This window comes from Lathamus discolor, chromosome Z (assembly GCF_037157495.1).
Source record: "Lathamus discolor isolate bLatDis1 chromosome Z, bLatDis1.hap1, whole genome shotgun sequence".
Taxonomy (NCBI): domain Eukaryota; kingdom Metazoa; phylum Chordata; class Aves; order Psittaciformes; family Psittacidae; genus Lathamus; species Lathamus discolor.
The window spans coordinates 87821231-87838324 of NC_088909.1; the positions used below are offsets into that span (position 1 = coordinate 87821231).

Here is a 17094-nt window from a genome sequence, read left to right on the forward strand (position 1 = left end):
GGCTTTGCTGCATTCTCACTATCTCAGAGTATGACACCAAAGGTATGGTCAGTTTTGTTTCTGTTGGGCTTTCTGGTTGTTGTTTGGGCTGGTTTTTTTGACAGTTGTTTTGGTTTGCTGTTTGGTGGTCTTGTCTTAGCTACTGGACATTTCAAGCAGACTATAAAACAGACTGGGAAATAGTAAGAGATGCCGTTCTGTTAAACTCTTGGCATAAATAGAGGCCCTCTACATCTATGCATCTGGGAAATTTATGGAAACAGCAGGCAGGATAGTAAACAATTCTGTTTAATTATCATTCAGTTTTGCCATAAGCCACATAACAATACTTAGGGTCAGCTTGCAGGTTAGGAACTAAAGGGTTATTGAATTTTAAATGGAAGAAGAACAGCTGCTACAGAAATAACACTGCACTACAACAATCACCAATGAAATCATTTGCAGTCTGTGAATTGAATTTGTTTCCTTCTCTTTCCCATTATTTATTATTTGTGAGACATTTGTTTTAGGCTTTTATTACATCTTTGTTAATTTCTTCATTGTGCCATGAGGCATGTTCCCATTTATGCAAATTTATTTTAACTGTTTCTTCTTGGGTATAATTTCTTTGCTAAAGACTGAAATCACTGTGCCACAGTGGCACTACTTTTCTACTAATACTGGTTTTCATTTCTAAACGATGCAGCTTAACCAGTGCATTTCCGCATTTCTGCATTTCTGCACTTAGCAACAATATACTACAAGCTCAGCTTTCAAACCAAATTTAGTCTTATTGCTTTGACAGCAACCTGCTAATACAATAACATGACAGTGGTGGGGCTTTTGAGCAAAACTAGTTTGAAAACCTAGCCTATCAGTAAAGTTGTAGATATATTTACTATTAACAGAAATTGACATGTTTCACAGCAAGATGAGTAATCTGAGTTTTTTTTAAAAATGATCCTCACCACTGATTACTTGTCCGAACAGCTCTTCTGGTGTATCTCCGAAGAATGGAACACACCCAACAAGAAATTCATAAAGGATAATTCCCATAGCCCACCAGTCCACTGGTTTTCCGTAACCCTGTCTCAGTATCACTTCAGGAGCTATATATTCAGGTGTACCACAGACCTAAAATAAAGAAAATAAGTGTGACAGTAAAACAAGTCTAATTGAGCTGTGTCACATCACTGACAGTTTTGGAAACATAACATAATATGGAAACATGGAAAAAAGGAATTCAGTAGGTTTTAGTCTGCTGACTTCACATAACTGCTATGTTTTTAGAATGACCTAGCTATGTTTACAGGCAACATAATGAACATTTGCGTATCTGTCATGCAAAGGACAGTCTGAGTTTCGTACATGTAAGTCCATCATGGCAAGTATTTTATTTAACTTAAACATACTCCTATCTTTATATGAAAGTTGTGATGGTTTTATCTTAAGTAACTTTTAGAGTGAACAGATTGTGAGCAATGGTAATGAGGCATGCTTAAAGGGAAATGGGCCATAGCAAGGATTTTAGCACCCTTGGTTATACAATGCATAATGAGCTCCACAAGTACTCTGCTGAGACTCTTGAATTCCTTCTAAAAACAGTTTTCCATTTGTCTCTCTCACAGATTCACTTTCACACAATTAGGCTGTTCATCTTACTAACAGATCCTAATGTAGAAAGAAAAAAAATCTCAGAGTAACCTGCAAGGCATCAGTAAGAGTAACTGACACACACAACTGGAACACCAATGCAGAAATAACAGTTTATACAGTATCAAGCTACATTCCACTTGCAAAACATCACTTCATTTGAACACTCAATGTAGGACTGAAAACGGCTGTCTCTTACTTGTTTGTCAAGGAATTCTCTGGCATCCTTCTCAATGTGACCCTCATACAGATTGGTAGTCAAACTCATTAGCCCAACCTTTGACAGGCCGAAGTCTGTAAGCTTTATATGGCCCATGGATGTTACCAATAAACTGTAAATTAGAATGATTTGAAATTACTGTGATGTAATTCAACATTATGCAGTGCTGATTACAACTATCATTATTATTACTATTCTTAGACGAAAATGTTCCATTAGCATGGCAAAAAAAATAAAGACAGCTTAAAAAGTAATTCAACAAGGTACAAAATAAACAGGTTAAAAATCTGAGTCTTACATTTGTTACTATTAGCAGATGTAAACACTTTTTCATACGCAATTGCACAACATCTTATAGAACCGTACAAGTGTTGAGAGCTGAATGCTATATGCTTTGAAGAAAAAGTAACAGTCATCATCTGAAAGACCTATAATAGAATAAATGTTGCTTTTTAAATAAGGAGAGCATTTTCTGTGGGTCACTAACTGAAAAAAACACTCAGGTATTAAGTTAGTCAGTAACTAATACTACACTGGCCTGAAGTATCATGCCATGAAGGTACTGTCACTCAAGAGGCATGATCTAATTCTTTTTCTTTAAATGTGAAACTTGCAGCTGCCATACTTTTTACTGCAGCTACTTGCTGTTATGTTATTTATGTATATAGAAGAAACAGTTTTCTAAATACTGAAAAAAACAACCAAACAAAAAAAAACCTCATAACAGGAAATATTTCCCAGTCTGGGCCATCTTGTCTTCATGTATGCAAGTATCTGCAAGTTGGTGATACTTAAGTCTTAAAACAGTGTTTTAAGCATACTTATAAAAATCTTTTCCTTAATGACCAAAATCAATTTCTCTCAATTCAGCTGGAAGAGTAAACACTTTTTTCTGCTACTGTGTTATCTCTTGCATTTGAAAGAAAGAAAATTCAAAAAAATCTCTTTTGGGAAAAAAAAACCCCACATTTTCTGTTACTGCAGGTAGGGAAAAATTCAAATATTGTGCAGAAATTGTGAATCTACAGAACATTCTCATTTTTAAAAAAACCCAACAAACCAACAAACAAAACATTTCAAGTACATTCAAAGAAAGTTTACACCTTTGATATTTTATCTAATTTCTAAGTCTTCTTCTGGGTATATTCGATATACGTACTTGTCTGGTTTCAAATCCCTGTGTACAATTCCGTAATTATGAAGGTATTCCAAGGCCAGAACAGTCTCTGCGAAGTACATCCTTGCCATGTCTACAGGTAAGGGACCCATGTTCTTCATCAAAGTAGCACAGTCTCCACCTGTGGAAACAGAACAAATGTTCCAGATGACACTATAAAGTTTGAGTAGTATCAGTATAAGCCATATATGCTGCAGAAAGAGACACAAACTGCAGTCACATGTTTATTTTCCAGTCAAGTGATTCAATAGACCATGTAACCATACCAACTTTTGTACTGGAAACACAGTGTGAAGCAAGGAGTGAGCAGTTTAAGGGTTCAGCTGGAAACTAATAAAGTCTGTGCTGCTACAGGTGGAGGGACCAAAAAAAACCCAACCACAAAACCACCATAGTCTAGGTATCTCATCTTGCACTGCCTCTGTTCACTGCCTCCTTCAGCATCAGCACCTTTTCAAATTGCTTCCTCTTGCCTCACCTTTGTAAAAGGAGCTAGTACAAATACCCCAACATGTGCTAACGAAAACTTCAACTCCAGAAAAGCAAACAGCATTTCCACAAGAATTTTTGAACACTGGGACACTTAGGATTATAGTCCATGAGGAACATTTTCAAACAGCAGTTATTTCCCATTGTAGCTGGAGCTCAAGTGTTTTACAAGCTCCCCCTGGAAGATGACTAGAAAAAAGCCACCTTGCTGTTGGATTTAGAACATAAATCTGTATTGCCAGAGTCGAGAGGACACAAGGAAGCCTTTCCAATGCAAGTACCATATGGGTTATTTTTCTTTCTTGTAAGAAAATGCAAATAGAACAGCCACTTTACCTTCTACGTACTCCATGACCATACATAGATGACGCCTTGTTTCAAAGGAACAATACATGCTGACTACAAACGGATTTTCTGCAAATGTCAGGATATCGCGCTCTACAAAGGCCTGTTGGATCTGGTTTCGGAGGATGAGATTCTGCTTGTTAATTTTCTTCATGGCAAATCTTTGTCTGGTTTCTTTGTGTCTCACAAAATAAACCGCACTGAAGAAGTTCACATGGGACAGAGAAAGAAAAAAAAACTGAGTAACTGTTAAAATATATTTTTAAAACTTTTTTACAAAAAAAAAAATGTATTTTTTAAAACTGTGCATGCATTATATAAAAGCTTTATGTTTTCTTTCATGTAGTTGACCTGCCTTTGACATTACAGAATGGCTACAAAATTCATTCTGTTCTACAATCAGGACGAAATTCAGTCAACAAAAATCAGTACACAAACTAAAACCAAACAACTCCCCCTTGCCCTGTGTCCCAAAACCAAACAACAGATACAGTAAATGCTGTCCAACAGACATAGCAAATGCTCTCTGCTTAGGAAGATTTTGCATGTTTCCACCAACAAAGCATTATATACAAAACTCAGCTATGGCACATTGTTATAAAATCATTCTTACAAATGCTTATTCTGTGTATTGTCTGATAATTATGACTCAGACTCTGTCCAGGAGACTTTAAAACTTCTCATGAGGTTTGCTTCAAAGCTGTTTGATGGGGTAGCTCTCTTGTTGCCAGGTGCTAACTATTCTGTTCTTTTTCAGTCCCTGACATCAGCACTGATCCATATCAGGGGTAGGTCACCAGTAGTAATCCGAAACAAAGATCACTGCATTAAACGCATGGTAACATGGAGTTAAGATGTATCTTGACATGCAAAGTTTCCACTGAGGTACTCGGTACTGAGTTTCCTGTAAGCCTGGTGAGATAAGGTTGAGGCAGGGAAGCCAGCTGAAAGAAAGCCTCACACATACAAGCCTTCTTTCTTTCAAGCCTCAAGGAATCATCCTGCCATGAAGCACTGACACGGGATGTTACTGCTGCATTTCTCAGAATCCCTTGAGGCAAATCATGAAAACATCTGCCTTGCCTGAAAACTGCTTTGTAGCATTTAATGCTTATAGCATGTCCAGTATATAATTACCACAGCAGCGAGTGTTTACACACAGAAAAGACTACAAGGAGAAAACGGGGCGGGGGGGGAGGGATGAAGCGGGGTGGCAGGAAATGGGACTCAATTAGATTGTTTTTAAATTCAGTTTGCTGTCCCCAAGAGGTCCAATTATCAGCATACAATTATTTAAAACACGAAAAAGCAATTCTTGCCTTATTATTTCTGTGAAGACCTTTCCACAGCTACCAAGTTACAAACACTGAAAAGTGTCAACACGTTTCTGCCTTCCTTTGTTGACAAAAGCTTTTCCTATAAAATAAAGTCCCTCTATTTCCAAAAGTTTTCATTAATCCCTTATTTTTGTCTGTGCACAGGGCACGCAAAAGACATTATGAAAGTAGGGGAAAACCACCTTGGGCAAAACTCAAGACAAACCCCACCCTTCGTGCTTCCTACAAAGTCTCTCTTCTGCCCCTCCCAAGCTGGAATAAATGACTGAGTTATTCAGCTCCAGTACTCCTCTCTGCTGGCTTCATGCCTTTTGTCCTCCTGGACCTCTTCCTACCCCTCCCCTCATGCTCACTTCTCTCTCCACCCCTTCATTACAACTCTTCCTTTGCTTTTCTCTCCCTTACACTCTTGTTTTCCCCTCTCTCATGTTGTTATCTCCTGTCAGTCAGTTTTAGTTTCTTAATCTCCTGTAATTTCATCTCTGTGTTTCCCTATTTCAGTCCCCTTGTGCTCTCCTGGCATATACAAAAGTGAACCCTTCAAGTGCGTGAAGCTGTAATCCTTAAAAAACAATTATATGAAAAAACTGAGGACTGCCTGAGGACTTGGCATGCAGATCTTTCTCAGAGCTTTAATTTGGACGCTGTGCCCAGATGAACTCCTGAAAGATATTAATCAGAACAAATTATTACAGCATCTTTGCAGATCATGTAGATCTATAGGATCATTACTACCATATTTAAAGATGAAGAGCCAGTAAGTTCCAAGGACTATGTAGCCCAGTAACTACCTGGGACATTCTGGCTATGTTTCTCCAGCTCTCTAAATCCCACTCTCCAGTCATACAGCCACAGGCAGGCACTTATGTTACTTTCCACTGGGATTCAGTTATCTACAATTCCTCAGGAAAAAAAACACCTGTTTAGTTCAAGTTTACTAGACCCATAAGACAACTGCAACACAATTGTCCCTCTCACACTTACAGAGGCATACGCTGTTTATGCGATACTATGTGCTTTTAAATGATCCTTAACATACAAAAATGTTGAGCATCGCTTATGCACATCCTCTGATAGCAGAAACCGCAGCAAACAGCATTTATGCTTTACAAAGAAAAGTATGTCCTAGCCAGCAGCATGTTATTCCTGCAGAAGACCCCCGCTTCTTCCTCCAGGATGCTCCCAATTCACAGCAGTGGTGTCATTTCCTTAGCCAACTAGTATGCTAAACTAAGCACACTACAACAACTGTGCCTGGGACTGCCTGTGACACCAGGGTGCCCTCAGCTCCCACAGTTTGAAACTTGTCAATAAAATGATAAAGTGAAATATTCCCAAACAGTTAAATAACCATATATTAGCTGCCTGGACTTAACAAAACAAAACAACCCCCCCCCCAAAAAAAAACCAACAAAAACTTGACAACAAAAAAACCCTTACATGTTCCTGCACATAAGTGGGGCTTCAACTTAGACTAAGTAGAAAGCTTGGCATAAAGCACACATCTGCTGAGACACAACTACAAACTTGGAGGTAAAATGATGACAACAGTCACAGTAGCTTTAGCACTTAACAACTTTGTCTTCAGTAATTCTAAACTCTGATTTGCCAGTGGTTTGCCTCTGTTACGGTGTAACAACTTAGCACAAAGATTTTGATGGCCTTTCAGTCTCCGTTCACACTCCTTGAAGCTGTCATCTTGCTTCACTCTTATAATCCTGGCACTGAACATGAGCCTTGCTTTTTGCCCCACACAGGCCCACTATCCCATGTATCTATATTTTTCATAATGCTACAACTGGAGCACTAAACAGAAGTTCATCTTGGTTTTCTATGTACTTTTAAGAAAGAGCACAAGAATACCTCAATTCCTGGTTTCTTGGCTTTGGCCATTAAATGCTGCTCACGATTTTCAGCATATTATACAGACAACTGTAAATCTGAGGATTGTTTTGACACAAAAGCAAAGTATTAGGAACATGCAGACCATCCAATTGTTGTGTCAATCCCTTCAATGACAGTGGTACACCCTGTCTGCCTGCAAAGCCACAGACTGGCATTGGCTTTACTACTCCCCTCTTTCTGTTTTTGTAACATGATCCCAAGATATTTCCAAAACATCCTCTGAACTCAACGTATAGATCCCAACAGGTACACAAGTGCTCTGTATTTTATTGATGCTGTGTTTCAACATAGCAAGAAAAAGTTTGCTTTTCAAGAGAAGTAGCAAGAATCACTGGCATTATTCAAACATTACATTAGTCCCTTAATCTACTTCCAACATAAATCTTAGCTTTTAAAAGTATCACTAAAATACCTTTAGCTAGGCACAAATATAAAACACTGCATATATGTGTCAAGATGACCAAAATAAATTTTCAGAAATTTAACTGGGTTCCTGAATTGCTCAAACTTGTATTATGCAAGCTATCTCTCCAATCTTACAACCAAGATTCCTGTTTTTTTCTCTAAATTACTTCAGGGCTCCAGGCCTAGTTTACAGTTTTCAGTAACTTCAACTTTTAGAGCCATTTTACACTCCAGTCTACATTCAGTGCTGAGCCTAATGTGGCTGTGCTGCCTGCTTTGACCCAATTCTCTAAATTACCAAAGGACCTTGAACTCCTTGTGGAAACATGGGTACTGTACTTGCTGCTTAAAAGTTACAGCTGCTCACTGGGAATGACGTTTCATCTTCATAATTAATTTCCTTAAGGAAACTGATTATGAAATCAATCAATTCCTTCTACTACCTTCTGTACTACCCTGGAACAAAGTCTGAGGTTTCCTCTAGTGAAGATGAGCCACTTGTGAGGGTGTGATTCATGACACAGCAATGTGGTAAAGTTTATGGAGAGTTATTTAAGATCACAATTTATAAGCAGCACTGCACCACCTCCTAGCTAGGCGATGCCCATGACCAGATTGGATTTATCTGGGGACAGGGTGAAATGCTGCATAAAGCACTACAGCACTCCTAACAGGAACATCCAGTGCAGTGCAGGTCTTCCAAGCCCTGGGACAATGTGCACAGCCTCCTATCAGCAACACTTCAGACTTACTGTAGTCTACAGCAAATGAGAAGCTGGCTATCTGAAGGACAAAGAATGACAGCTGTGATCCTTCTCTCATAACTGGTACCAGCCCTAGTTAGAATCATAGAATAGTTAGGGTTGGAAAGGACCTTAAGATGACCTTGTTCCAACCCCCCTGCCATGGGCAGGGACACCTTGCACTAGACCATATCACCCAAGACTTCATCCAACCTGGCCTTGAACACTGACAGTGATGGAGCATTCACATCTTCCCTGGGCATTATGTTACAAATTTTGACTAATAAAGCTACCTCTCCATACCTAACAGTACCAACGCCTTCTATCTTTACATCACCCAGTAAACACAGACACGAAGCTGCTGTTCCTATGGGCAAACTGTTCCATACTTGCAATAGAAAAGCTTGAGAAACTGAGCTCTTCACCAGTTTATAGCATGCTGTACATTCAGGAAGGACAGAATCCAAGACTTTCAAAAAGGTAACAACCTTTCTCTGCCACCAAAGAGGACTGCACTGGGAGCCAATTTTAGATCCTCGCACTTTAGTGACAGAGGAAAGACAAGGCACTTTGCCTGTGCTCCAATGGGAAGGGAAATTCACTTGAGGGCAATACAGTGCACGGGTTCGAAGTTTGTAAGTCCACAATGAATGATGAGTATAAGATCTCTAGCACAGAAATTGTCTAACTCTACTTTTTAAGCAGCTCTTCAAAGCTACGAGCTCCTAGGAATCAAAGCCTCATACACGCACAGACCTGTCACCCACAGGGATAAACAGAAAAGAAAGAAAATAATATAGCTTACTAGACCTGTAGTTCTTTCAGAGTTGGTGCTACATAAGTGAACCTATAAAGCCAGACCTCCCCCAACCCCTTCCAGTTCTGAACTGGTGTCTGCCAGGCTGCTAATGAATTAACCTGAATGACAGGATTCTGCATCTGGGTAGTTTTCTTACTCCCATTCACAATGCAACTCATCCATGAGCAAGTACTGTCAATAGGACAGAGAAGGGACAAGAATGAGTAATCACAGGTTATGGGCAGCAGCTGCTCAAGCCAACACAACCTCAGTTTTTAAATTTATCAAGCAACACCATTGGCCACTATGTGACATACATATCAACCGTTACCATGTAAGTAAAAGGATTCCAGGCAGTCACAAAAGAAGTATCATGTACATGCTTTAAGCAGATGCAGCGATACATTAATGAAGAACAACTGAACTAACATCACTTGCTTCTCTGAAATCAAACAATCTTCATTTTGTTGAGCTGGTCCAGGAAACCAGGCTGATGCCAACTTGAAGAGATGGAATACAACTACCTGCTACCTCTTATAAGCTGCAATATGGAAAAAAATGTTGCTCTGTTTGCAGTGAAAAATTTAAATTTGGGAAGTATGAAAAGTTTTGGCTGGCTGATAGAAGTCAGATAGACAGCTTGTGAAATCATTAATGACTTGGCCAGCATCCTACATGTTTACTGATTCACAGCTTGTTTAACTTCTTGTATATTCCTAGCCATTCCCAATAGCCTGATACACCTCATCTACTATACACTTAATTGCACTACAAATGAGTTTACCCAATCAATTAAAAGCACAGAACTGCTAAGATATTTACTCAAACCTTCACAAAACCAATAGTTTATACTCAAACTCATCAAGTTTAACACATCTGACAAATCTCAGCTACACCATGCCAAGCCCAACAATTACCCTGTCAAGCAGTCAAGATTTCCATTTCACTAATGAAGGCAAAAATACCACAGCAAAATCAAAGACAGCAGAATGTTTGGTGGTTTGTTTTTTTTTTTTTTTTCATTTGTTAAGAATGAAACCCTCCATTATAGCCTCAAAATACATAAAATATTACAACAGCATACTGAATCTTTAACAAGTCGGTGCATGAAATATGTCCACTCACATATTTTTGAGAATAAATCAATGAAGCACAGATAGAATTCACACGTATTTACGTTATTTCAAAAAGTTAATGGCCTGGAAAAATACAGATGCAGAGGGAAAAGAAATAATCCTCGTAGCTAACAACAGTAACTTTTATTTCAGCTGCTTATACTTGTAAATAAACTGCATTAAATGCCTACAGGGCAGGTGACTGCTTGGTATTCACAGGTGGAACAGGTATTGTTTTATTACTCCGCATTTTGTAGATGGGTTAAAGAGCATTTATGTTATCGTGATGTGCTCCTCTTTAAACCTGACTGTAACTTTTAAGTAAATTAACCACCAATCATACTCGTGCTAACAGCAATAACACTTACTAAAGATCAAAAACTGGTCTGTCAATATTATGGTCCCACTTACCTGACATTCCACAGTGGAGATCTTCAACAACACAGATAGTTTTGAAGATGTGAGAGTCCAGAGAATTCAGGAACACAAGCCCACTCAACTTACAGTAGCTGGGTGCAGTGACTAGTGAGTACTTTCAGAAGTTTACTGTCTCACAGTTCACTGAATGTGTTCCTTTCCCTCTACATTAACTAGTAAGGGGCTGCACCTTTGTTTTCTTTCTCGTTCTTGACTCTTAAGAAGTAAGAATTTAAAACAAAAAATCCAAGCCAACAAAATCTATTTTGTTATTGTTTGCTTAAGGATGGAACTAATAGTACTCTACTAAACTCACAAGATTTTCAGTTTCAACTTCTTACGCCACAGTATAACCAGCCAGCCTACCCGTTTTCATACTTGCTAAAGAGAATAATGATTCATGCAGAATACAGATCACTCCAAGCCATTCACCCTCTTACCAGCATTCCATTTCCCTACAAAACTATCAGGGTCTCACCCAATTTTTATGACATTTGCATTGCCAATTTAGCATATTTTTGGCATTAAAGAGGTGTTTCAAAAGTATTGATTCTGCCTTCCACAAGGATGAGAAAAGAAATTCTACAGCCCTACATCGTGTGTGCCATAGAAAGCCACAGCTTTCCATCCTTTCTTTTCCAGCTTTTGAGATGAGCTCTCTCTGGTTTCGAAAGGACAGTTGTCTCCAGTCTGTATTTAATGGCTCGTCAAGGCTCCTTGTAACTGAAACACCTATGGAGCAAAAGCCACAGGCCTACCAAATGTCTGACTTAGAAGTCTAGCCACAAACTGCTTGTTGCAGCATGCTCTTCTGCAGCTGCTCTCTCTCTACCCATCCCTCAGCATCTTAGACCACTGGGAAGTTGGGCAGGTGTAATGACTTGGACATACTTTTCTCTGATGAGGACCCACCCCACACCATTCTTCTTATGCTCCTTCAGTAGGATAAAGAGGAAATTGGGTAGGAGATGAAAGGAGGAATGGAGGAGACTAAGGATCTGCAAAACGAAGGAGAAAGAGGTTTGCCCAGGAAGGGAGCAGCAGCTACTGCTAACTGCTAGAAGAAAGGCTTTTGAAGTCCTGGGGTAGTTGGGAGAAAAAGGCATACAGTAAGTAATGGGCTTGCCTAGGGGGAAATTCTGAGAAAATTAATTGTGCAAGTTGACTAGTGAGAAGTTTTATTTGGATATTTACATAACTTTAATGCAAATTATGTTACTTCCTTCAGGCTTTCTGCTGAGCTACATAAGCAGGCCTGGACACAAATAATACTCTCCACAAGTGCTATCATGACCTACAGTATCAGGCAGAACCCAAAGCCTCCTGTCCCCAGGCTCAGGGTTACCTTTAACTATGATCTGAGAGTATTACCATGCTCACCAGCCTCAGGCCATTAAAACAGCATGCAAAATTCAACTGGGTAGACTGCAAGTGCTTTCTCTTCTATGTCCACGGTCTTGTCAAAGATTGCTTAGTCCTATTCAGGTTGCTGCTGCTTCCTACCTCAAGCACAGGCAGCACAGAGAAGAGCCAGTCTAATAAGTTCTGTGCTGGAGAAAAGCACAGGCCTCTCCACTGACAGGCTGTGACATGGTCTAACTTGGCAATGAGCTCCTCACCTCAAGACACAAACCTCTCTTTTTTGAATTAATATATCCCTCCTGGCTCTGCTAACAGGTTACACAGACCAAGCCTATGTCTTGATACATTTCAGTTCAAAGGAGGAGAGCCAACCAGGGGTCTAATAGTAGCTGATAAGAAAAGGTGACTAAAGACAGATTTCTGCCTGCTGATATACACAATCCCTTGATGGTACTTCCAGAAAACATTGTGTTCCTTTAAGGTCCAGGCTAACACAATTTCTGCTGGTCTTCTAGGGCATCTCCAAATGATTTGCATACCACTGGTCAGTAAGCTATGTACCTTCAGGTACCCAAAACTAACGAAGTAACAGCAATTGCTTAAAAGTTAATGGGTTAAAATTGGAAGATGAAAGACTGTCTGCAGAGAAGCAACAAAACTGTGCTGACCTACTTAAGAAAATTTGCTTCTACTTCACCAGTATGTTTAGGTCAAATAAGAACTCATTTTTAACAATCTGTCTCCTTACAGATGCAGTTTTATTCTCTTTCACATCTGCATAAACACAGACTGTTTCCACTGCTCTAAAGGTGGCTTTAAATCTGCCTTTCGATTCATTCAGATTTCATCTTGGGCATTACACAACACATACTTCTGAAAAATCTTTGTGATGTAATCCTCAGTATTTTAATTTACTGCAGCACACAGTAATTCATTATTGCCTAGCAAGCTTTTCAGGAAGTTTTTCTTGTTAACTTGAAATATTAGCCATAAAACCAGAAAGCAAAATGAAAAAGCAGTACAAACAAACTCCCTCACATAAACATCCTTGCAATAAGTAATAATGGGAAGTTAAGCAAATATAAGATGCTAAAAAGCTGCTGCACTCGTGAATTACTCACCCGTAAGCTCCATTACTAATCAGTTTAATTGTTTCAAAATCACTTTCCCGAGGTTTTCTCTGCAGCTTCAGTGAGGTATTAGAGCTCTTCAAAGTAAAAGAGAAGAGAGAACAAAGTTAATACGATACTTTTTTTCAAGACCAGGGAAACATAAAAACCAACCCCAAAAAACCCTTAACCTATCACCAGGCTGTCACACCCTGATGAGCCACATAAAAACTCTGTCCAGTTAAGTGAACCCCACCAGGCACTTGTTGTCCATTGCCTTCCCATTTTAGTAAATCTGACGATGGTATGACAGCCTGGTTGTAACTAAATGTAGATGAGCTCTTGCTCACTCAAATAAACTTCTGCACATTTCTAACTAATCTTGGGATAGACTGTGAAAAGAGACATAAAATGAAAAATATAGAGGATAAAAACACACGAGTTCTATCATTATGGAGGTCACTTTCATCCATTTGTACGCCAGAACATTTTCAAATGGCCTGAGAGTACTGCATAGCCTTTTTTCTAGCTTTAGTTTTTAATTAATCTTGAACATGCACGTGTGAAATTGGGGTGTAGGGGTGTGATGAGGGCACCAGACTCCAAATACAGTGTTCCAAACCCACAAGATCCTTTTAAAGATGCTTTCCAAATCTCCAAGTCCTACAATCCCTACCCAGGCAGTTTGGCAGTAAAGGTTTAAAGTAGAGCTGGTTGGAACATTTTTAATTAAACTCTTGCTGAAGAAAATTCAGTGAAAGAAGATTAGTGAATATGTTAATAAACTACGGAGGAACAGAGACGATTTATTAAATTGTTCAGCCCACTTGCTTGCCAGTACAGGATTCTTCCTAATTGTATATTTATGACTTTTTTAAATGATTCTGTACTTTAAAGTTACGCTTCCTGTCACTTCCCACATGTGTTTATTCCACAGCTACACTTTCAGGAAAATGTTTCCAAATACTCACCCTGTATTTTTCTTTACTGATTTCTTTACATTGCTTTGTTACATTGCATTAACCTTTCTGTATTTTTTCAACATTTGCACAACACAAACTTTACAACTGCAATTTCTTAGCTGTTGCTAAGCCAGTTTGCACTCCAGCTTCTCCTAAGCACTTCAGCACTTCTTTTAAATCTCCTAGCTGTTATTTCTCCAATTTGTCAATATCCTTCCACTAAATGCTACTTAGGTCTAAAACAGATGAACAGAGTAAGAAACACCCTTAATGTCACAACTCTGGAAGCCTTCGTAGGTGGCATTTGTTAAAGTCAGAAATTATCTCAAGACAATACAACATGTATTATGAGGAGGATGTCTTTTCTGCAGTGTAAGAGAACTGTTTTAACAGACACCCCATACCTGTGCTTTAAATTCTAATATTTGTAAGTCTCTGTAAAATACCACTGAATAACTATGCATCCCTCAAAACTGCGCTTGCCTTTTCTATCCACTTGCACTGAGAATCGACACTAAATTGTCAGGACTCTATCCATTGTTGACTGAAATCCAACGTATGAGAAACAACTTTTAAAAATAAGAATTTCAATTGAGAGCATTTAATCCTACAATATTCAGAGCAACAAAGTGCTCCAACTCGGTTTTCTTTTGCCAACCTAAACAAGCATCTGACAAAATATTACTGTAAGATACCCACTATGGTAGACAAGATTTTTTTTTAACACAGATTCAGAAAAACAATGCACAATCTTCCAGACTGCAAGCTAACTTTCTGAATCCAGACTATTTGCTATATTGCTCATTTCTTTCTTGTGTCTTCACTGTATCTGTTCAGTCTCCTGGTTTGACCATTAGCTGTTTTGAAATCTGTTTAAAATAATTCATTTTTTTATGAAATGGTTTAAAAACCCTTCTGAAAGAAAAATACATTAATTAAACAGAAATAAAGGAAGCAGTGATGAATTTTGTGGTAAAACAATTGCCACATGGTAAACACTAACTTTGTGGAAGCTAAAGATAGTGTAACATCTAGAAAAATAGGTAGGAAGTTTTATGCTATTATGTTTTGCAAGCCTTCCATCTGTTGAGCACCATGGCATTAGTCTGAGTATTAACCACTGTTCTATTCAATCTCTTCACACATACCAGGAGAAAATTAAAACAGAGCGAACACAACACAGCTATTTGTCCTTGCTCAGATTCAGTAAAATCAGCAACATAACATGAAAACTTACATTTATTGATTCATCCCCTTCCAGATTTTCTGCCGTCCCACTGTCACAGTTAGCTAGCTGAGCTATTTCTGGAAACAAAGATTAGAAACTTCATTTTAAGCACAGAAAACCTGAAAAGTGACTCTCTTCTAGAATACCCAATGAACATGCTGTCCGATCTGTAGTATCTGCAAATAACTTTCAGGGCATCTCTAAGCACATAGAAAAAAATCCCACCCAGAAGTCATGCTATTCAATGACTACACAATCTTTCACTGAAGAATTCAAATGGCCATAAAACAATGAACAGCGGTATTGTTACCACCACTGAGGCATGGGAACTCTCATATCTGAGAGATTAAGGGTAAAACAGCACTAATCTCCTAAAAGTCCTGAGGATCTCATCCCATGAGGGATTAATAGTAGGCTGCATCCTTGTTGGGCTCTTCCACAGTCAAGAAGAAAATTTTTCTAGTTTAGACTAGATGAGATGGACTCATATGGTTTCCATCTTCTACACATAAATGTTAATATGCTTAACAGAGTAAGACAGAAGCCATTTTCTTAGAAGTTTATCATTTATGGGGTCACTAACAGAGATGACCTCATAGCAGCCTTCAAGTATCTGAAGGGGGGCTATAAGGATGCTGGGGAGGGTCTCTTCAATAGAGACTGTAGTGACAGGACAAGGGGTAAGGGGCTAAAACAGGGTAAGTGTTGATTGGTTATAAGGAGGAAGTTCTTTACTGTAAGGTTGGTGAGGCACTGGAATAGGTTGCCCAAGGAAGCTGTGAATGCTCCATCCCCGGCAATGTTCAAGGTCAGACAAAGCCTTGGGTGGTATAGTTTAATGTGAGGTGTCCCTGCCCACAGCAGGGGGATTGGAACTAGATGATCTTATGGTCCTTTCCAACCCTAACTATTCTATGATTCTATGACTTCTCTGGGAAACAGATTTTGGGAGTCTATAACTTGACATGGTTGTCCCTGTCAGAGTCAGCCCATGCTTATGCTGCAGAGCTCCTAAGCCTATTCTGTTCTTCATGAGACAGTAAATAAGAATTCGTCTCAGTAATAAATGCTAAACAGGACAGTTGGTAGCTAAAAGACCCTGGGAAGCTTAGCATTACTTTAATTTTACATGTTAATTATATACTCCACATAGCCAAGGTTGCACATACTATTGTAATTATGTGCTGGGGATCAGAGATATGACCACCTGAAATTTGTGTGATGTTTTTTTATCTCAGGACTGTTAACCAAATTTATGAATATGAGAAGTAATTGAATATTCACATAGAATATCTAAACTGGATTTTCTATATAATAAGTGACTGTTACAAGAGACATTCTGCCCAACACTCACTGTAATCATTAAAGCAAATTAACCACACAATCTTCTGTTGGAACAGCTAAAGATTTAAGAAGTAACTCTGATTTGTACTCACTATCCAAAACACTACATGTGTAAAGTACAGAAATCAGAAGTAATTAAAATGTCACCTCAAAATCCAAGCAGATTTTTAATCTGTTAGAGAAGCTAAAAAATTTAAAAACTTCTGAATATGAAGTCGATAAAAATATCTCTACTGAGAACAAATAAATATTTAAAAAAAACACCAAAACAACAACATTAACAACAACAACAACAACAAAAGCGAGCCTAAGCTAAAATGACAGACTGAACTCGAAACTGGAGTGGATTTCCCTGACAAAAGTCACAGTTTTGTGAATGTGGGGTTTTCATGCCAGAAGTACTGATGAAACCTTTATTGTACAGGTGAGAACCAAGCAAGCTAGAATAATATATTTTGACATCCTTCTCAAGTGAAATTATTTTCATAAATAGAGAATTAAAATA

General features: G+C 38.6%; 1 protein-coding gene across 1 annotated transcript in view; it reads right to left on the bottom strand.

Moving 5' to 3' along the window:
• Window positions 1-17094, bottom strand: part of MAST4 (microtubule associated serine/threonine kinase family member 4) — a 111479-nt gene that overhangs the window by 24950 nt on the left and 69435 nt on the right. The window contains exons 11-16 of the mRNA XM_065664024.1: window positions 15255-15322; window positions 13068-13153; window positions 3855-4063; window positions 3012-3150; window positions 1832-1964; window positions 948-1113 (exon numbers count right to left, since the gene is read on the bottom strand). Of these exons, the coding sequence (XP_065520096.1) occupies window positions 948-1113; window positions 1832-1964; window positions 3012-3150; window positions 3855-4063; window positions 13068-13153; window positions 15255-15322 (801 nt within the window). The remainder of the gene's footprint in view (window positions 1-947; window positions 1114-1831; window positions 1965-3011; window positions 3151-3854; window positions 4064-13067; window positions 13154-15254; window positions 15323-17094) is intronic.